This window comes from Pituophis catenifer, unplaced genomic scaffold (genome assembly GCF_029215685.1).
Source record: "Pituophis catenifer annectens isolate HBS135680 unplaced genomic scaffold, rPitCat1.0.hap2 SCAF_2, whole genome shotgun sequence".
NCBI classification, from domain to species: domain Eukaryota; kingdom Metazoa; phylum Chordata; class Lepidosauria; order Squamata; family Colubridae; genus Pituophis; species Pituophis catenifer.
The window spans coordinates 2,145,619-2,166,803 of NW_027256882.1; the positions used below are offsets into that span (position 1 = coordinate 2,145,619).

At 41.2% G+C, this 21,185-nt stretch overlaps 1 protein-coding gene across 1 annotated transcript; it reads right to left on the reverse strand.

The window, feature by feature from the left end:
• Positions 1-9,810: 9,810 nt before the first annotated feature.
• LOC139310378 (vomeronasal type-2 receptor 26-like) lies at positions 9,811-16,063 on the reverse strand. The gene is made up of 5 exons (XM_070934537.1): positions 15,902-16,063; positions 14,552-15,364; positions 11,958-12,167; positions 11,614-11,740; positions 9,811-10,706 (listed from the first exon to the last, which is right to left on the reverse strand). The coding sequence occupies exons 1-5, from the start codon at positions 16,061-16,063 to the stop codon at positions 9,811-9,813; spliced, it is 2,208 nt and encodes a 735-aa protein (XP_070790638.1).
• Between the last annotated feature and the right edge of the window lie 5,122 nt (positions 16,064-21,185).

The window sequence follows — 21,185 nt, forward strand, 5'->3', positions numbered from 1 at the left end:
TGCAGGATCAGGTAGTTGGCGGAAATATACCTTCGGTTTTGGAGTGGCTGATGGAGAAGCAGAAAAATGACGGGTCGCAGCCGATGTGGGAGGCTGTCCAGTCAGGTTAAGAAAGTTCAAAGTATATAAACAAAGATTGAGTTTGTTTTACATGGCTGGGAGGCTGAGGCATTTTTCCTCTTTCACTTTTATAAGCCAAATTTATGTGTGATGGACCACTTGTTACAAAAGTCTGCAAAGGCAGTACTGGTGTACCAGATCCATTGTCAGTTTTAAGTTCAATTGGGCGTCCCATCGATGCAGAAGTCTGAATACAATGATTTATTACATGTTTGGTTGCTTCCTCCCTTTTTGGGAATGCCAATAATAAATCCTGAATAAGTATCCATGGAAACATGCAAATATTTCCATGGGGCAAAGGATGGGTACTGAGTTACATCCATTTGCCAAATTTCACAAGCTTTTAGTCCTCTAGGGTTACACCCATAGGGATAGAATGAGCTTGTTGACTACAGGTAGGACATTGTTGTATGATGGCAGTCACTTCAGCTGCCATGAGACCAAATTGTTTCGCTAATGCTTTTTATTTTGATGAAAATAGGCATGACTGTCCCATGGTGTGATGGAAGATATAACCATGAGCGCAGTTGCAGCTTTGTCATTTCCCTCTTCCAATCTCTGTCTCCGCTACCCACAACATCTATAACCTTCCAATAAACAAATCTCCTTATAACACTAAACATTCAAGTCCTTCTCTCACTGCCATTCTGACTTCCAAGCCAGCCCGTCTGTGCAAACCAACTTTCTCTTAAACAATTCAACTCCTTCTTACATTCCCTGTAACACTGGATTCTTTGCATACCAGTCTTTATTCAAAATAGCACAATTATCTATTCACAGCCTACAATATCCAGTCAATCCTAAAAATTTCCTCAACTCTTCAGGTGTTATCTTCTGTCATTAATTAAATGTCCTATGTATTTTATCTCTCTTTCTACATATTGTAACTTCTAACTCATCTCTGTGATAATTCCAAACAAACAAACAAATAAACAAACAACAGACAAACAAAGAACAAACATGCCATCTGTTAAGTATGCAAAATGCACGTAGACATAAAAACATTAAGGAGTATTTTGAGTCAATGCTCTGAAATAGAATTGGATATGAAAGTATTTAAAACGTCAAAAATGTTCAGAAGGAAAAAAATCAAAATTGCATTCTGAGCCATTCAGTGCTCTGCAAAGGCAGGTATCAGATATCACCCTTTCACTCCCGCCTTTCTCTGGCTCGTTCTCTGAGAGAAAAAAAAATGGTTAAAAGTACAAAGTAGCCCCCCCCTCTTTCGTGCCTCTCATCTCCCAGGGAAAAAAGGGAGGGGGTGAGGGAAAGGAAAACTTTTTTAAAACAGACCAAGCCTCCCTTCTCCTCGGAGGGCAGGGAGAGAAAAGAAAAAAGGTGCTTATACACAAAATTACATTTCATGCAATCCAATACACACCCATTCACATCTGTACTGCAATCAGACCTTTTGTATAATACATCCTTCATGCGAATCAGTCATTCAAATTATTTCAATGAACTAGTTTATTCCCAAAACAGTGAAAAACTTCAGGCAACAGTCATAATCACAAAAGGTGATATGGGCCCATAACCATTGCCTGGTTTTCCACAGTTTCAAGTTCAAACCCAGTTAATTTTTGCTGGCCAGCCAAAAATATCATAATTAAAATTATTTCAACCACATACAATTCCACACACTATCATTATAGATGCACATCAACAAATTATTTTTAACAGAAATCACTTCAAGGTAATTAGTTCAAATACTGAGAATCATAGATCAGATTAAAAGCTTGTTGAGAAAAAGTGTGAAAGCTAAGAAAGTCGCAGACAATTAGTGTAAGATTCTTTCCAGATGTCGTCATGAGTATCCTTGTAAGCAATGGCTCCTCTGGAGAAAATCATTAAGCAAGTAAACCTAGGATCTTTAGGCAAATGATATGAAATACAGCTTACATAGTCAGTTAGAGCACACTGAAAAGATGAATCATTCCGAAGACAAAAGTAAAAGTCAGATTTTGAGATAGAAAGAATAATATTTATTAGATCAGTTCCATTTCTTCGACAGTCTGGATTACGTCCCAAGGTTATAATTTCAGCAATAGCTTAAATAAAGGGTAAAACATTTTTAGATGGTAATGAGACAAATAAAGCAATGTACTTTTTGCTGTTCTAAAACAGAATTAAATCTCCTGGCTTTTTCTTTTAGTCAATAACTCAAATAATGGACTAAGTAAATGCATAGGTAAAGAGAAATATGAGCAGTCCCAATTAATAGTACCCAGTAATTGTTGCAAATTTAACTTTGGGTAACTTTAAAAGCCGGAGCAGAAAGAGATTGCACATACAGATAAGGAGCTGTATTTTCTCTGGGGCAATGTGCAATTCATTTACACATAAATCATTTTGTATTTTCAAAAAGCCAATTAGGTTGTATTTTTTGTGCTCCAATTAAAATGTCATCTATACGATGATCCTGACACACTTTAATCATATCTGCCAAATTAAGATTTTTTTTCCAGCCCAACAATAGCTTTTAAGTGGTGTTGTTTTTTAGCTTTCTTTCTTTATGTTAGAGAAGGCTTGTTGACGCTTGCCAGAAACAAGCATTTTTCTGAAGGCTTGTTAAGCACATTCAGAAGAAGCTTGCAAAATTGCAGCCGGCAGACACACTGAAAGCATTTCAGCAATTTATTCTATCCATCCCCCTTTTTTTGTCTAACTGTTTCTTTAAATTCTGCTTAGTGGGGGTGTGACTGACTCCTTCAGAATGAGCTGATGTTTAATTTCATGCCGTGCGTCTGTGTGGGTGATTTAACGTGAGAGCAATCTCTCAACAAAGTCTGAAAAGGAACTATTAACAGTGTCCTGAAGGCTTTTTTTTATTTATTTATTTTTAATGTATCATAAAACACTCTATAACTAATCTCCAGAGTGCAAAAAATTTTTCAGGGCTGGGGAGGTTTGTGGAGGCATGTTCCCATCTGCTTCCACAGATTCACTTTTAAAGAGCCCTTTTATTGCCAAAAGTTTTTTAGAAGGTAAATCAAATTCTTTTCATGGGCAGGACTTTCCCGTTATCTTTTTAAAAACAATAATATTAGTCTTGGATATCTCACCAAGCTCCTCAGATACTGCGTCTGCTGCTTGGAAAGACCTCCCCCCCATACTCACGAAAGATTGTCGCCGTGTTTCAGGCTAAATCGTGGTGCACAGCCTCTTCCAGGCGGTGAGAACAGGGGTTCCAAGAGACGTATAGCCTCAAGGGCTATCATGTCGGGGTACCTGGCAATTCTGCCTCCATACTCACGATTTATGGGAGGGTGCTTCGTCCGCAGACGACCGGCCCTGGTTTGCAGAGGCTTCTTCCAGCCGAATGAGTATGAAATTACCAAGAGACATATAGCACCAAGCAGGGTAATCACGTCGGGGTCACCAGATGTTGAATTCATACTGGTGGGCTTCTCATGTGGATTCCAGTTTAGAAAAAACACAGGACAAGTGTTTTCTCGGGATGAGAGAGCAGCAAACAAAGAGCTACAATCTCTTTTATTAGTTACCCAAATACAGCGTCATCAGAAGGCGTTATTATGGCTACACATCTCATATTACATACGAGAGATAGGAAAGCAATGGTGAAGATGTAAAGCGAAACCTTGGTACCAGATACTACCAGGCGAGAGGCCCATCTCCCTTATCTGATTCTCAGGAATGTGTTTACAAAGAGATAGGAGATGTGTCTGCTTTGCTTATCAGAAAAGTTTATACAAAGAGACATCTTTGCTTTTACAGGCACAGCCTATGTTATAAACAAAGAGAGAATGAATAGGGCCCTTCAGAGAGTATCCATATGAACCCGCTTTTCATAGTCTGGTTATTTCGATGCTAAGCTCCATACAAGTGTCCAACCAGTTAAACTGGTCTATACATGTACTATGGCCACTGCATTCCCACAGGCCACCTTCCCACTCTGGATCCTAATCCCTAGCCATGATAATGGACATGAGAAAGGCAGTTCATGATTTCCATAGAAAAGGTATGATTGAATGTATTACCCACCCACCAACAACCTGCTCACTTTGCCAGATATAGAAACAAAAAACAAACCTGTGGGACTTTGTAGGTGCCTATTAATGTTGACATCTGAATGGAGATGTCATCAAGAGATCCATCAAGAACAGCCATCAGGTTGTCCTTCTTTCCACAGCTGTAGTTGGGAACATTGGCTTCTCCAGTTGACAGCATGTCAAGCAAGGCATCTGAAGTCCCAAGGGTGTTGAAATAGTTGTCATGGATGTTGTAGCCAAGTGTGAGATTGTACAAAAGCTGAGATTTCTTGTTGACTTGCTGAATGGCAAAAATGAAGCTTAGGATTCTTGCTGGATCAGTAAATGAACTACTGTAAAAAATGTTCATCATAGCATCATCTCTAATAACAACAACAAAATATATTTTCATTTGTTCCTCTTTCTCTCCACAAGCCCATTCAGTCTTAAGCCAAAAGTGTCCAAAACAAGAATCAAATTATAGTCACCCATCACCGTTTAATTGTTATGAGTGTTGAGAAGGTGGGATGCAGATTTAATATTTAAAATATATCATTATTTGTAATAGTGCTCATTTTTAATTTGTGCAATGACCAAGATTCAAAATCATTCAATCATTAAAATAGAATCATCAGGAAAGAGGATTTGTAAATGATCCAGAAAAGCAATTCTAAAAACAAGCCATTCTCTATTCCATACCAGGGTCAGGCATTTAATATCAATGAATGGTTATCAAAATAGGAAAATGGGTGGGGATGAGGCAGCTACAAACTTTTCAGTAAGCTAATTGTGATTGAATCAAGATTGTACGAGAGGGGAAAATAATTTGATTTTGGTGGGCAGGGTTGTTCCATCTTTGGATTTGGGTCTCTTAAAATAAGACATAGGGGAGAAGTTATGGAAATCTAAATGATTCAAGAAATTAAACAGGTCCTCCAATATAGGAGTAATTGAAAGAAAAGAAGAGTGTTAGGACTGCAAATGGAAGGAATGCAACTACATCACATTCAATGACTTACGACAGAGCTTGAGTATAAGGAGCTGTGTTGAAAGACAGCATTATATGGGATATTACTGTGGCAATGGTGACTATACCAATGAGGTGGTCTCCTGGCCTGTAATAGCTCCGTAGTTTTCTTCCCTCATGTTCCTCCAAACTCAGCAGGCACTTCACTCTCAGTTTCCCAGAAACTGGCTGGGACATCAGCAGCAGCAGAAGCAGAAGAAGAAGTTCCATAATTCATGGGGCTGAATCAATCCCCTTCCTGTTTCTAAGGAAGAACAAGAGCATTTGAAGAATTCAAAGCACCATTCAAAAATGCAAATGTGAGTGACATTCTTGATTGAGAGAGAGATTACCAGAACTTCATCTGGAAAGGAGAAAAAGGAAAGGTACATTCAAGAAGCACAGTCCCTGAATGTCCCAAAATTTGTGCCACCCGAAGTGTGACCTGAGACATTTATCCTTTTCTGATGCAAGATCCCTTTCAAGTTGGTTCAGTCTGATGTTTACATCAAAGGCGATCACTGGAGAAATATCAGGAGAGATCTCACAGATCAGGATTTTAATAATTACTGTAAGAAGCAACATTTCCTCTGGGAATCCTGAACTATCTTTGGGCCTCCACGTGCAGAGGAGACGCTAGAGATAAGCATAGTGAAAAATCATAGATATACCCTAGAGGGCACTGGTCTGAAGTGGTTTTGGTCCTTCTTTACTGGACAAGTCTAGAAAGTGATGCTAAAGAAAGATATTTCAAAACCCAGGAAATTGGGTGTTGTCCTTCAATGTACTCTCTTGTCCCCAGAGACTCCTGGGGAAGGTCACCCAGAACTATGGAGTTTGGTTCCACCTTAGTGTGAGACCTGGAAGCCATCTTTTACATTTGGGCCTTCAGCCCACCACATTTTCTACTGTGGGAAGATGGGAGGGGGGATTGCATAGAGCAGTGGTCACCAACCGGTGGTCCGTGGTGCAGTGGTGTTCCACAAGAAAATTTTGGTGGTCCGCAGTGCACCCGGGTGGAGGAGCTGCTCCGGTATGAGCAATGGACAGTCCTGTGACTAGAGCTCTGGGATATGGAACTGGCCAGGCAGCTCATAGTGGGGCTGTAAATCTCCGCTGTAGAGGGAGGTTCATGCAACTTGCAACTTTGTAGCACAGCCCTCGCTGGCCAGAGTGAGTTAATGGTGCAAAGGTGGGTGGCAGTGCAGGTGGGCCAAAGCAATGGGTGGCGGGAACCCCTGGACTGTTTCTCCCCCCTGCTGTAGCTTCCTGTCAGCTGAACCCACCAGTAGCTGTCCCCACCCCTCGTTCTCCCTTCCCAGTCACTCCTCGCCTGGCGAGGGAAGGGCAGAGGATGGAGATTCACTCCATATTCCAGAATAAGAGTGAAGTTTTGTCTCTTGCTGGATCTCGCAGCCATTTCTTCCGGCCCTTTTTGGTGCTCTGTGCACCTCGGTCTCTCAGGGAGATGCTTGAATTCCTCTCAGCCCCAAGACACTGGCTGGCCCATGAGATGAGAGAGAGAGAGAAAATCAGAGAGAGAGAGAATCAGAGAGAGAATGAAAGAGAGAGAGAATGAGAAAGAGTGGGAGAGAGAGAAAGAAAGGGGGAGAGGGATGAGAGAGGGAAAGAGGGGGAAGAGAGATGAGACAGAGAGAAAGAGAGATGGAGAGAGAGAAAGAGAGAGAGAAAGAGAAAGAGAGAAAGAGAGAGAGAGAGAGAATCAGAGAGAGAATGAAAGAGAGAGAGAATGAGAAAGAGTGGGAGAGAGAGAGAGAGAAAGAAAGGGGGAGAGAGATAAGAGAGGGAAAGAGGGGGAAGAGAGATGAGACAGAGAGAAAGAGAGAGGGGGAGAGGGGGAGAGAGAAAGAGAGAGAGAGAAAGAGAGAGAGAAAGAGAGAATGAAAGAGAGAATGAAAGAGAGAGAAAATGAAAGAGAGAGTAAGAGAGAAAGAGGCAGAATGAAAGAGAGAATGAGAGAGAAAGAGAAAGAAAGACAGAGAAAAAATCAGAGAGAGAGAGAGAGAGAGAATGAAGGAGAGAATCAGAGAGAATCAGAATGAGACAGAGACAGACAGACAGACAAACAGAGAATGAAAGAGACAGTGAGAGAATCAGAGAGAGAGAGAATGAAAGAGTTATGCGGGTAGTTACGGGAGTTCCTTGTTACTCCCATGAAATACCTCTCCTGCGCGAGCTGCACTGGCTGCCGGTTGCTCTTCAGGTCCATTTCAAGGTGCTGGTACTTACCTATAAAGCCCTATATGGCTTAGGCCCGGGGTACTTGCAGGACCATCTTCTGCCTTCCTCCCACCGTCCCATGCGCTCCCACAGAGCAGGCCTCCTCAGGGTGCTGTCGGCCAAACAATGTTGACTGGCGGCCTCCAGGGGGACCGCATTCTCTGTCAGAGCACCGGCCCTCTGGAATGATTTGCCCACCGAGCTCAGGATAGCCCGGGACCTCCTCTCCTTTCACCGTGAACTGAAGACGTGGCTCTTCCGTCAAATAAATTGATCTGCTAGGGGTTGAACAAATTGTAATAATTTTAAATATGGTTTTTAAGGGGTTTTTTAACTTATTTTGTGATTTTGTGATTTGTATTATTAATTGTTGTTGTAAGCCACCCTGAGTCCTTTGGGAGAATGGCGGCATATAAATCGCAAAAAGAAAGAAAGAAAGAAAGAAAGAAAGAAAGAAAGAAAGAAAGAAAGAAAGAAAGAAAGAAAGAAAGAAAGAAAGAAAGAAAGAAAGAAGCACTTGGGGAAGAAGATGCAGCCCAGCAGGCCAGTACCAGAAGCCAAGATGGAGAAAACCTGCACAGCCCCCATGTATTTCCCTTTGGCGCTCAAGTAGGTGGACAGGAAGGAAATCCAGACGCTGCAGAAGACCAGCATGCTGAAGGTGATCAGTTTGGCTTCGTTGAAGGCCCCAGGCAGGTTCCTGGCCAGGAAAGCCACTGTGAAGCAAATGGCAGCAAGGAAACCCATGTAGCAGAGAACCACATAAAACATGGCCTTCATTGCACTGAAGGATGATCACTCCTGATTGGGAGTGCAGGTCAAAATCAGGAAATGGAGGAGAAATTCCCAGCCAGATTGCACTTTTCTTCCAACTCGCACACACTGGAGCCTATCAATAAGAAAATCCAATACCCAATTACACAAAGGTGTGTTAAATCCTAATAGGCCCGTTTTGTTCACTAACTGCTGAGGAATTATTGTGTTGAATGCCAAACTAAAATCAAGAAGGAGGCAGTCTCACATGAATATTCTTCTCCTCCAGGTGCGCCAAGCTAAGATGAAACATGCAGGAAAGTGCATCAACTATAGAGCGCTTCATCGAATAGGCAAACTGTAATGAGTCAAATATAGGTGAAAGGCATGAAACCAGTGGTGAAATCCTCTGCAGTTTTCCATCAGTTCACTGTGTGCACACACATGCACAGTGCACACCAAATGCATGCTTTCCGCAGAAAAAGGATGCTTAACAAGGTAAATAGAACAGCAAGGGTGGAAGAGGTGTGCCGTGCTATTTACTGTAGATTCACTAGAAGGCAAATATAAATCGCTCGGCACAGCTGATCGTCAGAAATACCAGTTCGGAACAACTGGTAGCTTTTTTCTACTATCGGTTCGCCGAACCAGTAGATTTTATTACTACCTGTTAGCCCGAACGGGTGCAAACCGGTAGGATTTCACCACTGCATGAAACCATATAGTCCTTTACCAATCTAGTAATTTCTTCTCTGGGGTTCCTGAGTTTTTTAGGGCCCTATGTGCAGAGGTCCATGGAGCTTCTCATTCATCCAGGTCATGGTTGTCCCAAAGGTGCTTTTATTTCAAAGGCATCTGGACTTTCAAATTTTTCTTTAAGACATTTTGCTTCTCATCCAAGAAGCTTCATCAGAGGCAGAGTAAGATTTTGGGGGATGTGGAGTCATTACTGCATTTATTTATGAACTAATTGCCTCGTGGACCTCACTAGCTCTTGATGTCCTGTACCCAATCACACACTTGCTGTTGTCCAGGCCTAATCATTTCACTTGCTTCTGTTCTCAATCCCTTGTATGCATACATTTACATAATATAAAAAGGAGGGAATCCTCTCTTCTTTAGGCCCATCCTTTTGCCCTGAATATCAATAAGAAAAAAATGTGCTTCGACAGAAAGTTCTCCTGGTCTCTGGTTCAAATGTATCTTTAGAAAATCCACACACACACAACCATAGCATCCATGCATACCCACACGCTTTCCCATACACTGAACAGCAAAAGGAAAGGGGGAAAACACATCTATTATGACTGGGAGTCCATTTCTACCACATAAAGGACTCATTTTAAAAAAATTTAATTGAAAAAAGATTAAAGTATCAAACACCATTTAGTACATTTATTAACTGAGATTTCTGGGAAACAAATGAGTGGTGCGGTGGCCTAGAGGTGGAGTTCTTGGCTGACAATCAAGAGGCTGTGAGTTCGATCCTAGATAGAGGCAGATGTTTCTCTCTCTGGGCACAACGAGAATAGATCTGCTGAACAAATCTCCACATTGGCATCTGGAAGGGCATCCGGCCAGTAAACACTCTGCTAGCTCCATTCAGTTGCCTGGACTCCACCCCGCAAGGGATTATGGGGTCATTAAATGAAGAGGATGATGATTTCTGGGAAACACATACACAGAACTCAATTTTCTGTTTTATTTTGACATCATACATTCTTTTGTGTTCAGATCTGGTCTTAGGAAAATAATGTAACATTTGGGGAGAAAAATTAATAGCAACAGGCTGGCACTGGAAGCCAACATGGAGAAGACTTGCACGGCTACCATATACTTCCCCTTGGTACTCAGGTAGGTGGGTACGAAGGATATCCAGACACTGCAGAAGACCATCATGCTGAAGGTGATCAGTTTAGCTTCGTTGAAGGCCCCCGGGAGATTCCTGGCCAGGAAGGCCATTGTGAAGCAGATGACAGACAGGAAACCCATGTAGCCAAGAGCAAGGTAGAACATGGCAACAGAGCCTTCATTACATTGCAGGATGACCTGAGAAGACTCTGAGTACATGTCCGACTCTGGGAATGGGGGAGAGGTGCCCAACCAGATGCTGCAGATGACAACTTGGACCCCAGAGCAAGAAAGTATGATAGAGTTGGCCAAGCTCTTCCCCAGCCATCTTTGCACTTTATTCCCTGGTTTTGTGGCCAAGAAGGCTAACACCACCATGACAGTTTTGGCCAAGACAGTAGAAATGGCAACTGTAAAAATGTTGCTGACTGCTGTTTGCTGGACAAGGCAAGTGGTTACTCTTGGCTGGCCAATGAATAAGAATGAGGTCAAGAATGAAAACAGGAGGGAGATGAGGAGGATGCAGGAGAGATCACGATTGCTGGCTTTGACCATGGGAGTTGCTTGAAATTTAATGAATACTCCAAAGATGAAACCTGTTGCCAAAACCAGGAACAAGGCAAGAGAAGCTAGGATGATCCCCAACATTTCTTGGTAGGATAGGAAAGTTTCAACCTTAGGTATACATCCATCTCGGTTGATGCTTGGATGCTGACCCACTGGACATTTCATGCATTTTTCAGCATCTGAAAAGAGCAAGATTAACATCTACCATAAAGCAGATTCTTCCATCACATGCAGAGTTGGAATAAAACTAACGATTATGTCGAAGAATGTGTGTGTCAGCCCTGGAGCCATTTTCCCTCTCCACCTTCAGGACTGCCAAAACGGAGATGAGTCGAGCTGTGGGAATGGGAGAGGGGAGGTAGAGATAGCTGGGGGATTGTAGCCAAATTAAATTCTTTCCTCTGAGAACCACGGACTTCCCCACCAAGTGCAAGGAGGTGGGATCTGAGACCAAGGGACCCTTGGACCTGATTGAACCATGTGATGGACTGCATGGGAGGGGGAAAAATTTACTTTTAACTAGGGAGAAACTCAAGGGGGATTTAGAGTCGGGTTTCCCCAGATGTGCCAATATGACATTCCTAATAAATCTATACTTTGAGGAACATTCCTGCCTGGGAGTTTTGATTCCATTGAGTGTGTTACTTGGAACCCTGACAGTGTATGGAGAAAGGAAGTATGCAGCAATAGTTAGCAAGTTTAAGAAATCTATTGCAGAGGACGGGAGAGGAGAGGGGAGGGGAGGGGAGAGGAAAGGAGAGGAGAACAAAGCAGAGCATCAAAATTTCTCCATTTCTGCAGAGACACCAAGAAAAAAGGCCAGAGGTTCACCAATAAATAAGATGAAGAAAGAGAAATGCCATTTCTCTTCTACTTCCAATTCTTGATTGATCTGCTGTTTTTGATATCCTGCTCCCTATTTAAATTACCAGACTACTTCTTTTAACTCCCTATAAATTATACATATTAAAAGAAATTATTTTTTTAAAGTCAAGTTTAAAAATGCCTTTCAAAACATGCTTTCATGAGCCAGTCAGAGGCCGTGGTCTTCCCAAATGGGTGCCTCTTTTTCCTGCTATCACTCACCTTCCATGGTGGAGATGGTTCCTTCTGGACAAGGGAGACAATGGTAGCAACAGATGGGTTTCCCTTCCAAAACCACCTTCATGAATCCAGGATGACAGCTTTCCACACACCTCGAAGTCGGTAAGGTCTGAGGAATGAAAGGAAGTACATCCAGAAGAATCAATATGTAGACCAACTGAATATCTCATAAAGATGATATTTGGACTCTTGAGAACCTGATCGGCTGACATAAAAACTCAAAAGCAACAAAAGAAAACACACACATTCCCCAAAATTGTAATCCTGTTTTTGCCACATTTAGTAGAATAAAATAAATATTAATCCCAGAGTGTCAGCATTTCTACCTGTCCAACGTTCCTCTGGTCAATGGTAACTTTAAAATCCTGCGTTGTCTGTTTTTCTAGACTTCCAGTTTTCATTCTCTTAACAGATTTGTTTGGAAAAATGATCCAGTTCAAAATGTCCAGGTCAGCTGTCAGATCTCCTTTCTCATCCAAATATATCCCAGCTATGGAATTATTGTGAAACTGAGGGCTTTGAAGGAAAGGGTGAAGCTGGAAAGGAAAGGGAAAGAAAAGTTTAGAAAGGACATTGGAAGTGTTTGTTTGTTTGTATGTATGTATGTATGTATGTATGTATGTATGTATCCTGCTTTTATTACATTTACAGATAATTCAAGGTGGAAAATTTATGCAACACACCTTCCTCTTCCTACTTTCCCCACAATAACATCCCTGTGAGGTGAGTTGGGCTGAGAGATAGTGACTGACCCAAGGACAGCAATCCAGCTTTCGTAGCTAAACTGGGAGTGGAACCTTTTGGTCTATATTGGGGAGTATCTGAACATTTCTCTCTCCCTCTTTCATAAACCAGATTTTATTTTCAGTTTCAAACTTGGTTAGGAGAGTATCAATAAACATAAGAATAATAACAGTTGCTTTTATCATCAGATACTAAGCATCTGGGGATGCAGATAATTAACAGTCTGAACTGGTCTCTCCACACGTCATCCTTAGTGAATTGTGCAAACCAGCATCTGCATTTCCAGTGTTGGATGAGGGGAGCACAACTTTCTCCCTCTGTTCTGACCACTGTTTACAGAGGAATGATTGAGAGTGCTTTAACAAACTGCAACACTGTTTGGTTTGGTAGCAGCAGTGCCTCAGATAGAAAGCCCATACAGAGAGTGGTAAGGACAGCCAAGAAGATTATAGGAAGCTTGCTCCCTGTTCCTCAGGATACTACTTATAAGCGCTATTTGCTTAGAGCTCAAAACATTGTTATAGACCCCACATACCCACTTTATAGTCTGTTTCTGATGCTCCCCTCTGGAAGGAGGTTTCAAAGTATTTTTAGCAGGACTACCAGATTTTGTAACAGCTTTGTTCCCTATGCATACTATTATACTACTATACTATTATAATAGTACTATACATACTATTATACATAGTATACATCATACTATGTATTTTCATACATAGATGGATACATACTATGTATTTTCATCCAATATTTTTTTTTCTTTCGGAGCATAACCACCATGTGTGAAAGAAGGTACCTTGCTTTTGTCCACATTTCCAACAATTGGGGTTTATATTTTATATTTAACAGCTGATAAATTGTGCAAGGTATATAGAAATTTCAAATGTATGAATAAAACTGAGTTGGAAGGGACTGTAGAGGTATTCTAGTTGAACTCTCTGCTCAAGCAAGAAACCCTATACAGTTTCAGACAAATGGTTGTCCAACTTCTTCTTGAAAATCTCCAGCAATGGAGCATCTACAACGTCTAGAGGCAAATCATTCCACTGATTAGTTGTTTTCAGGAAAATTCTCTTTAGTTCTAGGTTGCTTCTCTCCTTGATAAGTTTCCATCCATTGCTTCTTCTCCTGCCTTCAGGTGCTTTGGAAAATAATGTACGTTTGAAATACAATTGTAAGGGAGAAAGTTTTTATCTTCTTTGGTGGACTTGTGATAAAACGGCCAGATTCAAATTTTAATACAGAAGATTGTAACATGAATATAAAACTGAAACCAAGACTTTTCTTTAAGGACTTCTGGACAAGGAAATTGAAAAAAAAACAAAAAACACCTTGCAACTTTGTGATTGTATATGTTGACTGCAGTAAGAATTCTTTATGCACAAAAATGGAAATATATATTAATCATCTCAATGGAAGAACAAATGGATCTTGCAGAAATGGGTCAGATTAACTGTTTTAGTAATGTAAAAAACATCTAGTTTTCTTTCTACTTGGAAACCACTTCTGGACTTTGTGGTCAAGAAAGAAAAAGAAAGTTATACTTTGGGATTTGCTGATTAGATAAGACAGTTATTTTAGAAACGGCTGGTATATTAAGCATGTAAAAATAAATAGATGAGTCTGTAGCTTATTTTTATACTATTGCACTGAAAAAAGTTGGAAGTTTTTAAAAATCTCCTTTTTCTCCCTATCCCAAATGAATAGAATAGAATAGAATAGAATAGAATAGAATAGAATAGAATAGAATAGAATAGAATAGAATAGAATAGAATAGAATAGAATAGAATAGAATTCTTTATTGGCCAAGTGTGATTGGACACACAAGGAATTTGTCTTTGGTGCATAAGCTCTCAGTGTACATAAAAGCTATAAGTGATAGGTCATTATTATAGTCATCATAAAAATACATTCATCATAAATCATAAGATACAAATGAAAGAAAAAATCATAGTATTTTCTTTAAAAAAATAAAAAGAGGAAATTATTACAAAAACACAGATCGGGGGAATGGAAAAGAAAAAGAAAGCAAAGATAGACTGCAATTGAGTTGGATCTGAGTTTCATTATATTTCAGGATAATTTGATTTTTCCGAATACGTAACCAAGGCATCCACTTACAAAACTGATACCCATTTGCAGAAGATACTGTACATGCCTAATTGAAACAAAATACCTGCCAAGCCATCAGTCTTGGAGCTTCTACCTTTATGCCTCTGTGCCTCACAGATCTCTTGAATGTGGAGATATGAGCTGAATTTAAGGCCCTGCCCACAGCCCAGATGGTGCTGTAAGTGAGATAACTGTCCATAGCCAGGATCCGATCCATCTCCTCTTCCCTCAGAGCCACCAGTTCTTCTTTCTGTCTGCACCGCCTCCAGACTTTCACCGAAAAGTCATCCTTAGTGGAGGAACATATAAAGGTTTTCTTTGAAAAGTTTAATACTGAGTGAACAAAGAGACTAAAAGCATCATAATTCGCCCATTTGGTTTTCTGTATTAGGAAGGAAAAAAGCCCACCAATGTATTTAATGGACACTTTAGCAAACATCAACTCGAGACTCAGGTCCCAGTGTGCTGTGGTGATCCAGACTTTCCCTACAATAGGTCCCTGAAAATGTTGAAGTATTGTTTGTAGAATCGACAATCCAAAATGGAAGGAAATTATCTCTGAACCATAAACGGCGACATTGACTTCTCTCCACTTGTAATATTTGCTAAGGGTTAAAACTAGCCGATACAGATTTAGTGGAAAGCTTTGATAGATAACTGCACAAATGCCATTCCTTAACATCAAAGAAGACATTGTCCTCATGAACCTCTCCCCCTGGTCAGTTTCTGGAGCAATAAGACCAACCATGGTCCACTTGAAATAGAGGAGAAGCTGGACCATCCCTGGGTACTGGATTCCTTCCGCAGGGAGCATCGGGTAGAAGAAAGGAAACTGAGTTTTATCCCTCAGAATCCGGGAAGCCAAATTGTAACTGATCTGAAAAGGATTAACAGAATGTCAAATTAAAAGTTGGAAAAAATTGGAAGGGACCTTGGAGTCTTCTAGTGCAAGCCCCTGCTCAGGCAGGAAACCAAATGGTTGTCCAATCTCTTCTCAAAAACTTCCAGTGTTGGAGCATTCACAGAGCATTCTGGAGGCAAGGAGACGGTGTTTGATTCAAAATTGCACATAAACAAAGAAGAGGGGGTCAATTTATTTACCAAAGCACCAGAAGGCAAGACGAGAAACAATGGATGGAAACTAATCAAGGAGAGAAGCAACTTGGAATTAAGGGGAAACTTCCTAACAGTGAGGACAATTAACCAGTGGAACAGAAGTTGCCTCCAGAAGTGGTGGGTGCTTCATCACTGGAGGTTTTTAAGAAAAGAGTGGACAGCCACTTATCTGAAATGGCATAGAGTCTCCTGCTTGAGAAGGAGTGGCTTGAGAAGGGAGTTGAACTAGAATACTTCCAAAGTCCCTTCCAGCTCTATTTCGATTGATCTTCTAAGAGTTCCTCCAAGAAAGACATACCTGAGGGATTTTGTAGGTGCCCAACAAGGTTGAAATTTGGATGGAGATGCCAGACTCGGCCCCTTCCAGAACAGCCACTGTGTTTCTCTGCCGTCCACATCTGTAGTTGGGAACATTGGCCTCCCCGTCCGAAAGCAGATCCAGCAACGGATCTGAAGTCATTTGTACCTTGAAGAAAACTTGATAAATATTGTAACCCAGAGTGATATTAGGCAAGAGGTGGACATTCTTGTTGATCTCCTCAGTGGCAAAAAGGAAGGGCAGAAATTTCCAATAATGATTGGATGATGGACTGCAGATGCAAAAAAAAAAAAGATGAATATAACATACAACTTTCTTTCCTGATAATACTGTACTTTTCATCCACTCATTACATTAAAAAAACATTTATTACATTTCTTGTACATTTTTCATATGATAAATATTTGTGGAGTTGGACCAAACCTACTGAGAATGGCTCAATCTGGATGATGTTTAGAAGCTTGTAAAGACCAGATTATTCTGCCAACCTCTGAGGCAGAGTGAAAATTGAGCCACATTGGATGGACATTTGTTGGATTTGTTGTTATTGTTGTTGTTTCTGGGTTTGGTTTGGTTTTTCGTCTTTTCCTGTTTTGTCTTTGTTTTTCTTTTAATTGTAAGCTATCTAGAGTCACAGAGTCTATGAATTCCAATAAACAAACAAATATAATAGAGATAATATCCAACAACCCAACCCATATAATAGAGATGATGCTTTTATTTCTTTAAAATGTTTCATTGTTAGATCCCTGGCATGAACTCTTGAATGAGAATCAGAGATATTTGCAAACTCTCTGAATGACTATGTTCTTAATTGGGATGCTTGGAAACTAGGAGTAAATTTTGGTGTGGATAAACAAGAATGGCGCTATCGCACATTTGATGCAAAGAGAAAATACAGCAGCTCTCTGTGGTTGGATCAGGCCTCCTCGGAGTCCAGCTCAGCTGAGGGTTGAGGTGGAAGGCAGATGTTCATTTTGTTCCTCTGTGTCTACACTCTAGCTCTGCTCATAGGACAGAAAGGACATGGAATGGGGCAAACATTGTGATTGAGTTTCTAAAATTTAACTTCTCAAAATGAGTTTCGTCACTTGCAGTGTGCAACAGAAGACAGAATTAGAAAGTAACTAAGCAAAAGGAGCAGATCAAGGAGAGAAAGCACCTGGTGTTTTTGGAGAACTGGAACTGTAGACATTCAATGAAAATGGAGTGGCTCTAATGCAGTGCAGGACTTACTCAAGGAACTTTATTGAAGGACTTCGCTCAAAGCTTAATGGTTCAAACTTAGTGTCCCTTGCAGAGATTATGCCGCTAATGAAATAATCTCCTGACTTGTAGTGATTGTCTGGATGCACTTCACCCTGATCCAGAGTCAGGAGGCATTTGGCTTTGCGTATCTCACAGGCTCCCCTTGGCCACAGAAGCAGGAGAAGTTGAAGCAGTAGCAACATGATTTGAGCCTTCTCAATGGCACCTGGTTTTTAACAATGGATGAGATGAAGAGGGGGAAGAAACCAAAACCTCTTCCAGGAAAGTATCTTCAGGTCCAGTCAGAGCCCATCCAAGAGACATAAACACAGCACCTGCCAGCCCTGAATTCCAGCTCCAGATTCCCTTTCCATCTCCAGAGTCATTTATGCATGTAGTATTGATAATATAGACCCCACCAGACGTTGCTTTGAGACTGGTATTGATAGCAAACCAATTTCTTACATGTTTGCGTAAAATTTCTGAAAGTTTGCAGAAAGGTCTCTAGGGTCCTAACATAAAAACAACAAAATCACTATAATTTGGACAATTGCAAGGAAGAGAAGCATCTGAGCCCTGAATGAGTCAACAGGAGGTGCTCAAAGGGAGAACTCAAAGTTGTGGCTCCAAACTTTGAAGATGGGACAATGTGGGAAACTGGAGAATTTTGCCCCAAATTTATATATATTCATATGTGTGTGTATGTGTGTGTGTGTGTGTGTGTGTGTGTGTGTGTGTATTTGTTTTTGTAGATTTTCATGGGTAGAGGTATGCAAGTTTTGTTGTATTCGGGACTTTTCCCGTGTAAGATTGAGACTATCTTGGCGATGTTTCGATGAGGTCCCACTCATCATCTTCAGGCTGGTGTCTTCGGCTTCGTGCTTGTGCGACGAAAGCATGATCGGAGCTGCCGTCTCTCTATAAATACTGGTGGGGAGGTGTGGGGTGCCAGCTTTGTTGCTGTGAGTGGGTTGGTTGCCTGTGTTGTTACATCTTGATTATAAAATTTAATATTTTATGAATGTTTATAATAATTGATATATACTTTAAAAATATATCCATCTAAGCAAATGAAAGAGAAAAAGGGTATGATAATTGGTTAAGATTTAAGATTTAAGTAACGGGTTTTTGGGGATAATGGCATAGTTAAATAATAGATTTGAGGGAAATAACTGAGTAAAATATTAAGTTGTATTAATTGAAAAATAAGATTTGTTAGGGATTTGTATGAATTTGTGACCGGATCAAGAGCTTTGTTTTTAAAAGATGTGTTTTATGTTTATGTTTTAAAATAATAAAAAACTTCTTATATAAAAAAAGACAGATTTTTCCCATACCAAAGATTCTTTGTAATTAACTTCATAGTCTTTAAATCAGCAGTCACCAACTGGTGGTCCGTGGACCATTGGTGGTCTATGAGAAAATTTTGGTGGTCCGCAGAAAAATTATTTGCGGTTGTTATATTGCACTAAATCAGGGGTCCTCAAACTATGGCCCCTGGGCCGGATACATGTAATGAACGCTTGTGTTGCTGCAGAGAGTCTCCCCCTTCAGGGTCCATTTGTGTGGGGCAGAGGGGGGCAGAAATTCGGACTTGGGATCTGCTTCAGTCTCCTGGTGCAGGGCTTTGGGTGAAGGCTGGAGGGAAGTGCCACTGGAGGTAAAGAGCCGGAGGGCCTTGTTCCAGTGGGACTGGATCATGGCCTGGAACTGGCTGACCATGTCAACCTGCTGAGCCTCCAGGCCCCAGTACCTGGCCTTGCACTCCCGCAGGTCTTCCCTCTGCTAGGAAAGCTTATGCTCGTAGTCCTCTGTGAGGTGCTTCTCTTGATCCTCCTTCTTGGCCAGATCCAATTTGAACTGAGCCAGCCGTTTTGCCAACTCTTTCCTATAGTGGCTGCTTAGCTCCAACAACTGCTTCCTGTTAGGGCCCTAAGGAGCCCAGGCAGGCAGGTGAGCAGTGACTGGGAGGGGAGGGTAATAGAGGCCGGCTAGGCACCCCTCAACGTGAGTGACATTAAGTTGGCCATGCCCACCGAGTCACATGACCAGCTAGCCATGCCCACCCAATCAGTCATTAGGCAGATCATATTAGTGGTCCGCATGATTTAAAATTATGAATTTAGTGGTCCCTGAGGTCTGAAAGTTTGGTGACCCCTGCTTTAAATCACTTTCACAAAGCATTTATAAAGTTTTCCAACCACAACTCTAAAATCACATCTTTGCTGTATATTACAAAAGATTGCAAAAAAATAAAGTTTTTACAACGTTGGAAAGATGTGATGTTCTTTCTTTTTAAATGGACTGAAGAGGATCCCATGCACTGACTGGTAAACTTGCTTCAAACGTTTGTTCGTTCATTTATTCATTCATTCATTTGGCTTATTTGCCACCCATCTGGGAAACTTATACCATTAAAATCCTAAAAGAGAAATATTTCTAAAATAATTAAAATGGAAACTACAATTAAAATAGAATTATAGTTAAAAAATAGGGAGGGAAGGAGCTGGATATGTGGGGGGTGGGATTGCCTCTTAGTCCATCAACCATCTCCATTGTGATGCTCCATCATTGGGATCTGAAACTATCTACAGAATCAGAACTTAAAGCTTAAGGAACAAAAGATGGTATTTTATTTGATACCCATAATATCCAAAATTTGAGGTAAAGTTCTGTCCCCAGTGAAATGGAAGTTCCACCCCTTGTAATGAAGGCCTGTCTACTCACCTTTATTTTCTTTTATTTTGTTCAATTTCATCATCATTTGAGACTACAGTTGAAGTGTAGATTTGTAGTAAGGTGATGTCCCAAAGGTGCTTTCTTCAAGAGGTAACTGGACTGTTTTGTTTTTCTTTGAAGACATTTCACTTCTCATCCAAGAAGCTTCTTCAGCTCTGACTGGATGGTGGGGAATGGAAGGATTTATACTCCTTGCAGACAGCTGGTCATTTGCATCCTTTCAGAGAGTCATGAAAGTCACCTGGAGGTTTATCCATGTTATCAGGGTCACTGAGTGGTGCAAATGGGGGTGGAGCCTTTTTGGAACTCCTTAGAGGACCATGTTGAGGACTGGAGATAGATTATGTCGTATCCCTCCCCCTCACCCCAATCTGGGAAGTCTTGTCTCCTCTGCAGATGCATTATATTAACATAACTAACTAATTTTTTTATCTTGTCCTTCCCTACTTTCATCAAAATTTAAAATATTAAATAATTTATTTTACACTTTGATAATTATCTTAAATTAGTCTTACATTTTTTGTATGTTTATTTCTTTTGATTTTAAATAACCTTAATTCAGGGGTGAAATGCTCCCGGTTCAGACTGGCTCGGGAGAGTAGGTAGCTGTTGTGGTTCTGTCCTCCGAGCCTATCTTATTGGAGGAAGAAGGCTCTGAACATGAAGGAGAAGAGACAGCCAGGCCTCCCTCTCCAGGACCCTCCTCTCTGGCAATGCCTCAAGTGTCTCCCAAAGGAGAAGAGATTGGCCAGGAGCCAGGTGTTTCTGAGCCATTGGATAGTGACGAAGAAACATTGTGGTTGGACCCACGCCAGCATCAGAGAGACAAGTGTGCGCAGCAGAAAAGGAGGCATGCCAGAAATTAAGCTGTGTCACTGGACCACACCCCACAGGCTATAAAAGGGAGTGTGGTGGCCATTCGGACTCTGTGACGGACAAAGCTAAATCTCTGGCGAGTCACTTTGCACCTTTGGACACAACGCCTATTTGCTGTGGATTTAATTACAAACTGGACTATTCAAACTGTGTGTATTTTTGTCTGTGTTATCAGAGTAAAAGTTCTTGGCAGGCAGCTATGGAGTTGCTGCCAAGTTCCTTATCACTGACGTTGAGTGTTTGAAGAGTTTATTTAACCCTCGGCTGGCTGGTTGGGTGCGTGTGTGGGACGGGGACAGAACAGTAGTGATGATGGCCGGTGGTTCAGAGAACCAGTAGCAATGGCAGCTGGAGGCTCCACCGGCCCACCAACCCGCCCCATTCCCCGGAGTCGGGGAAT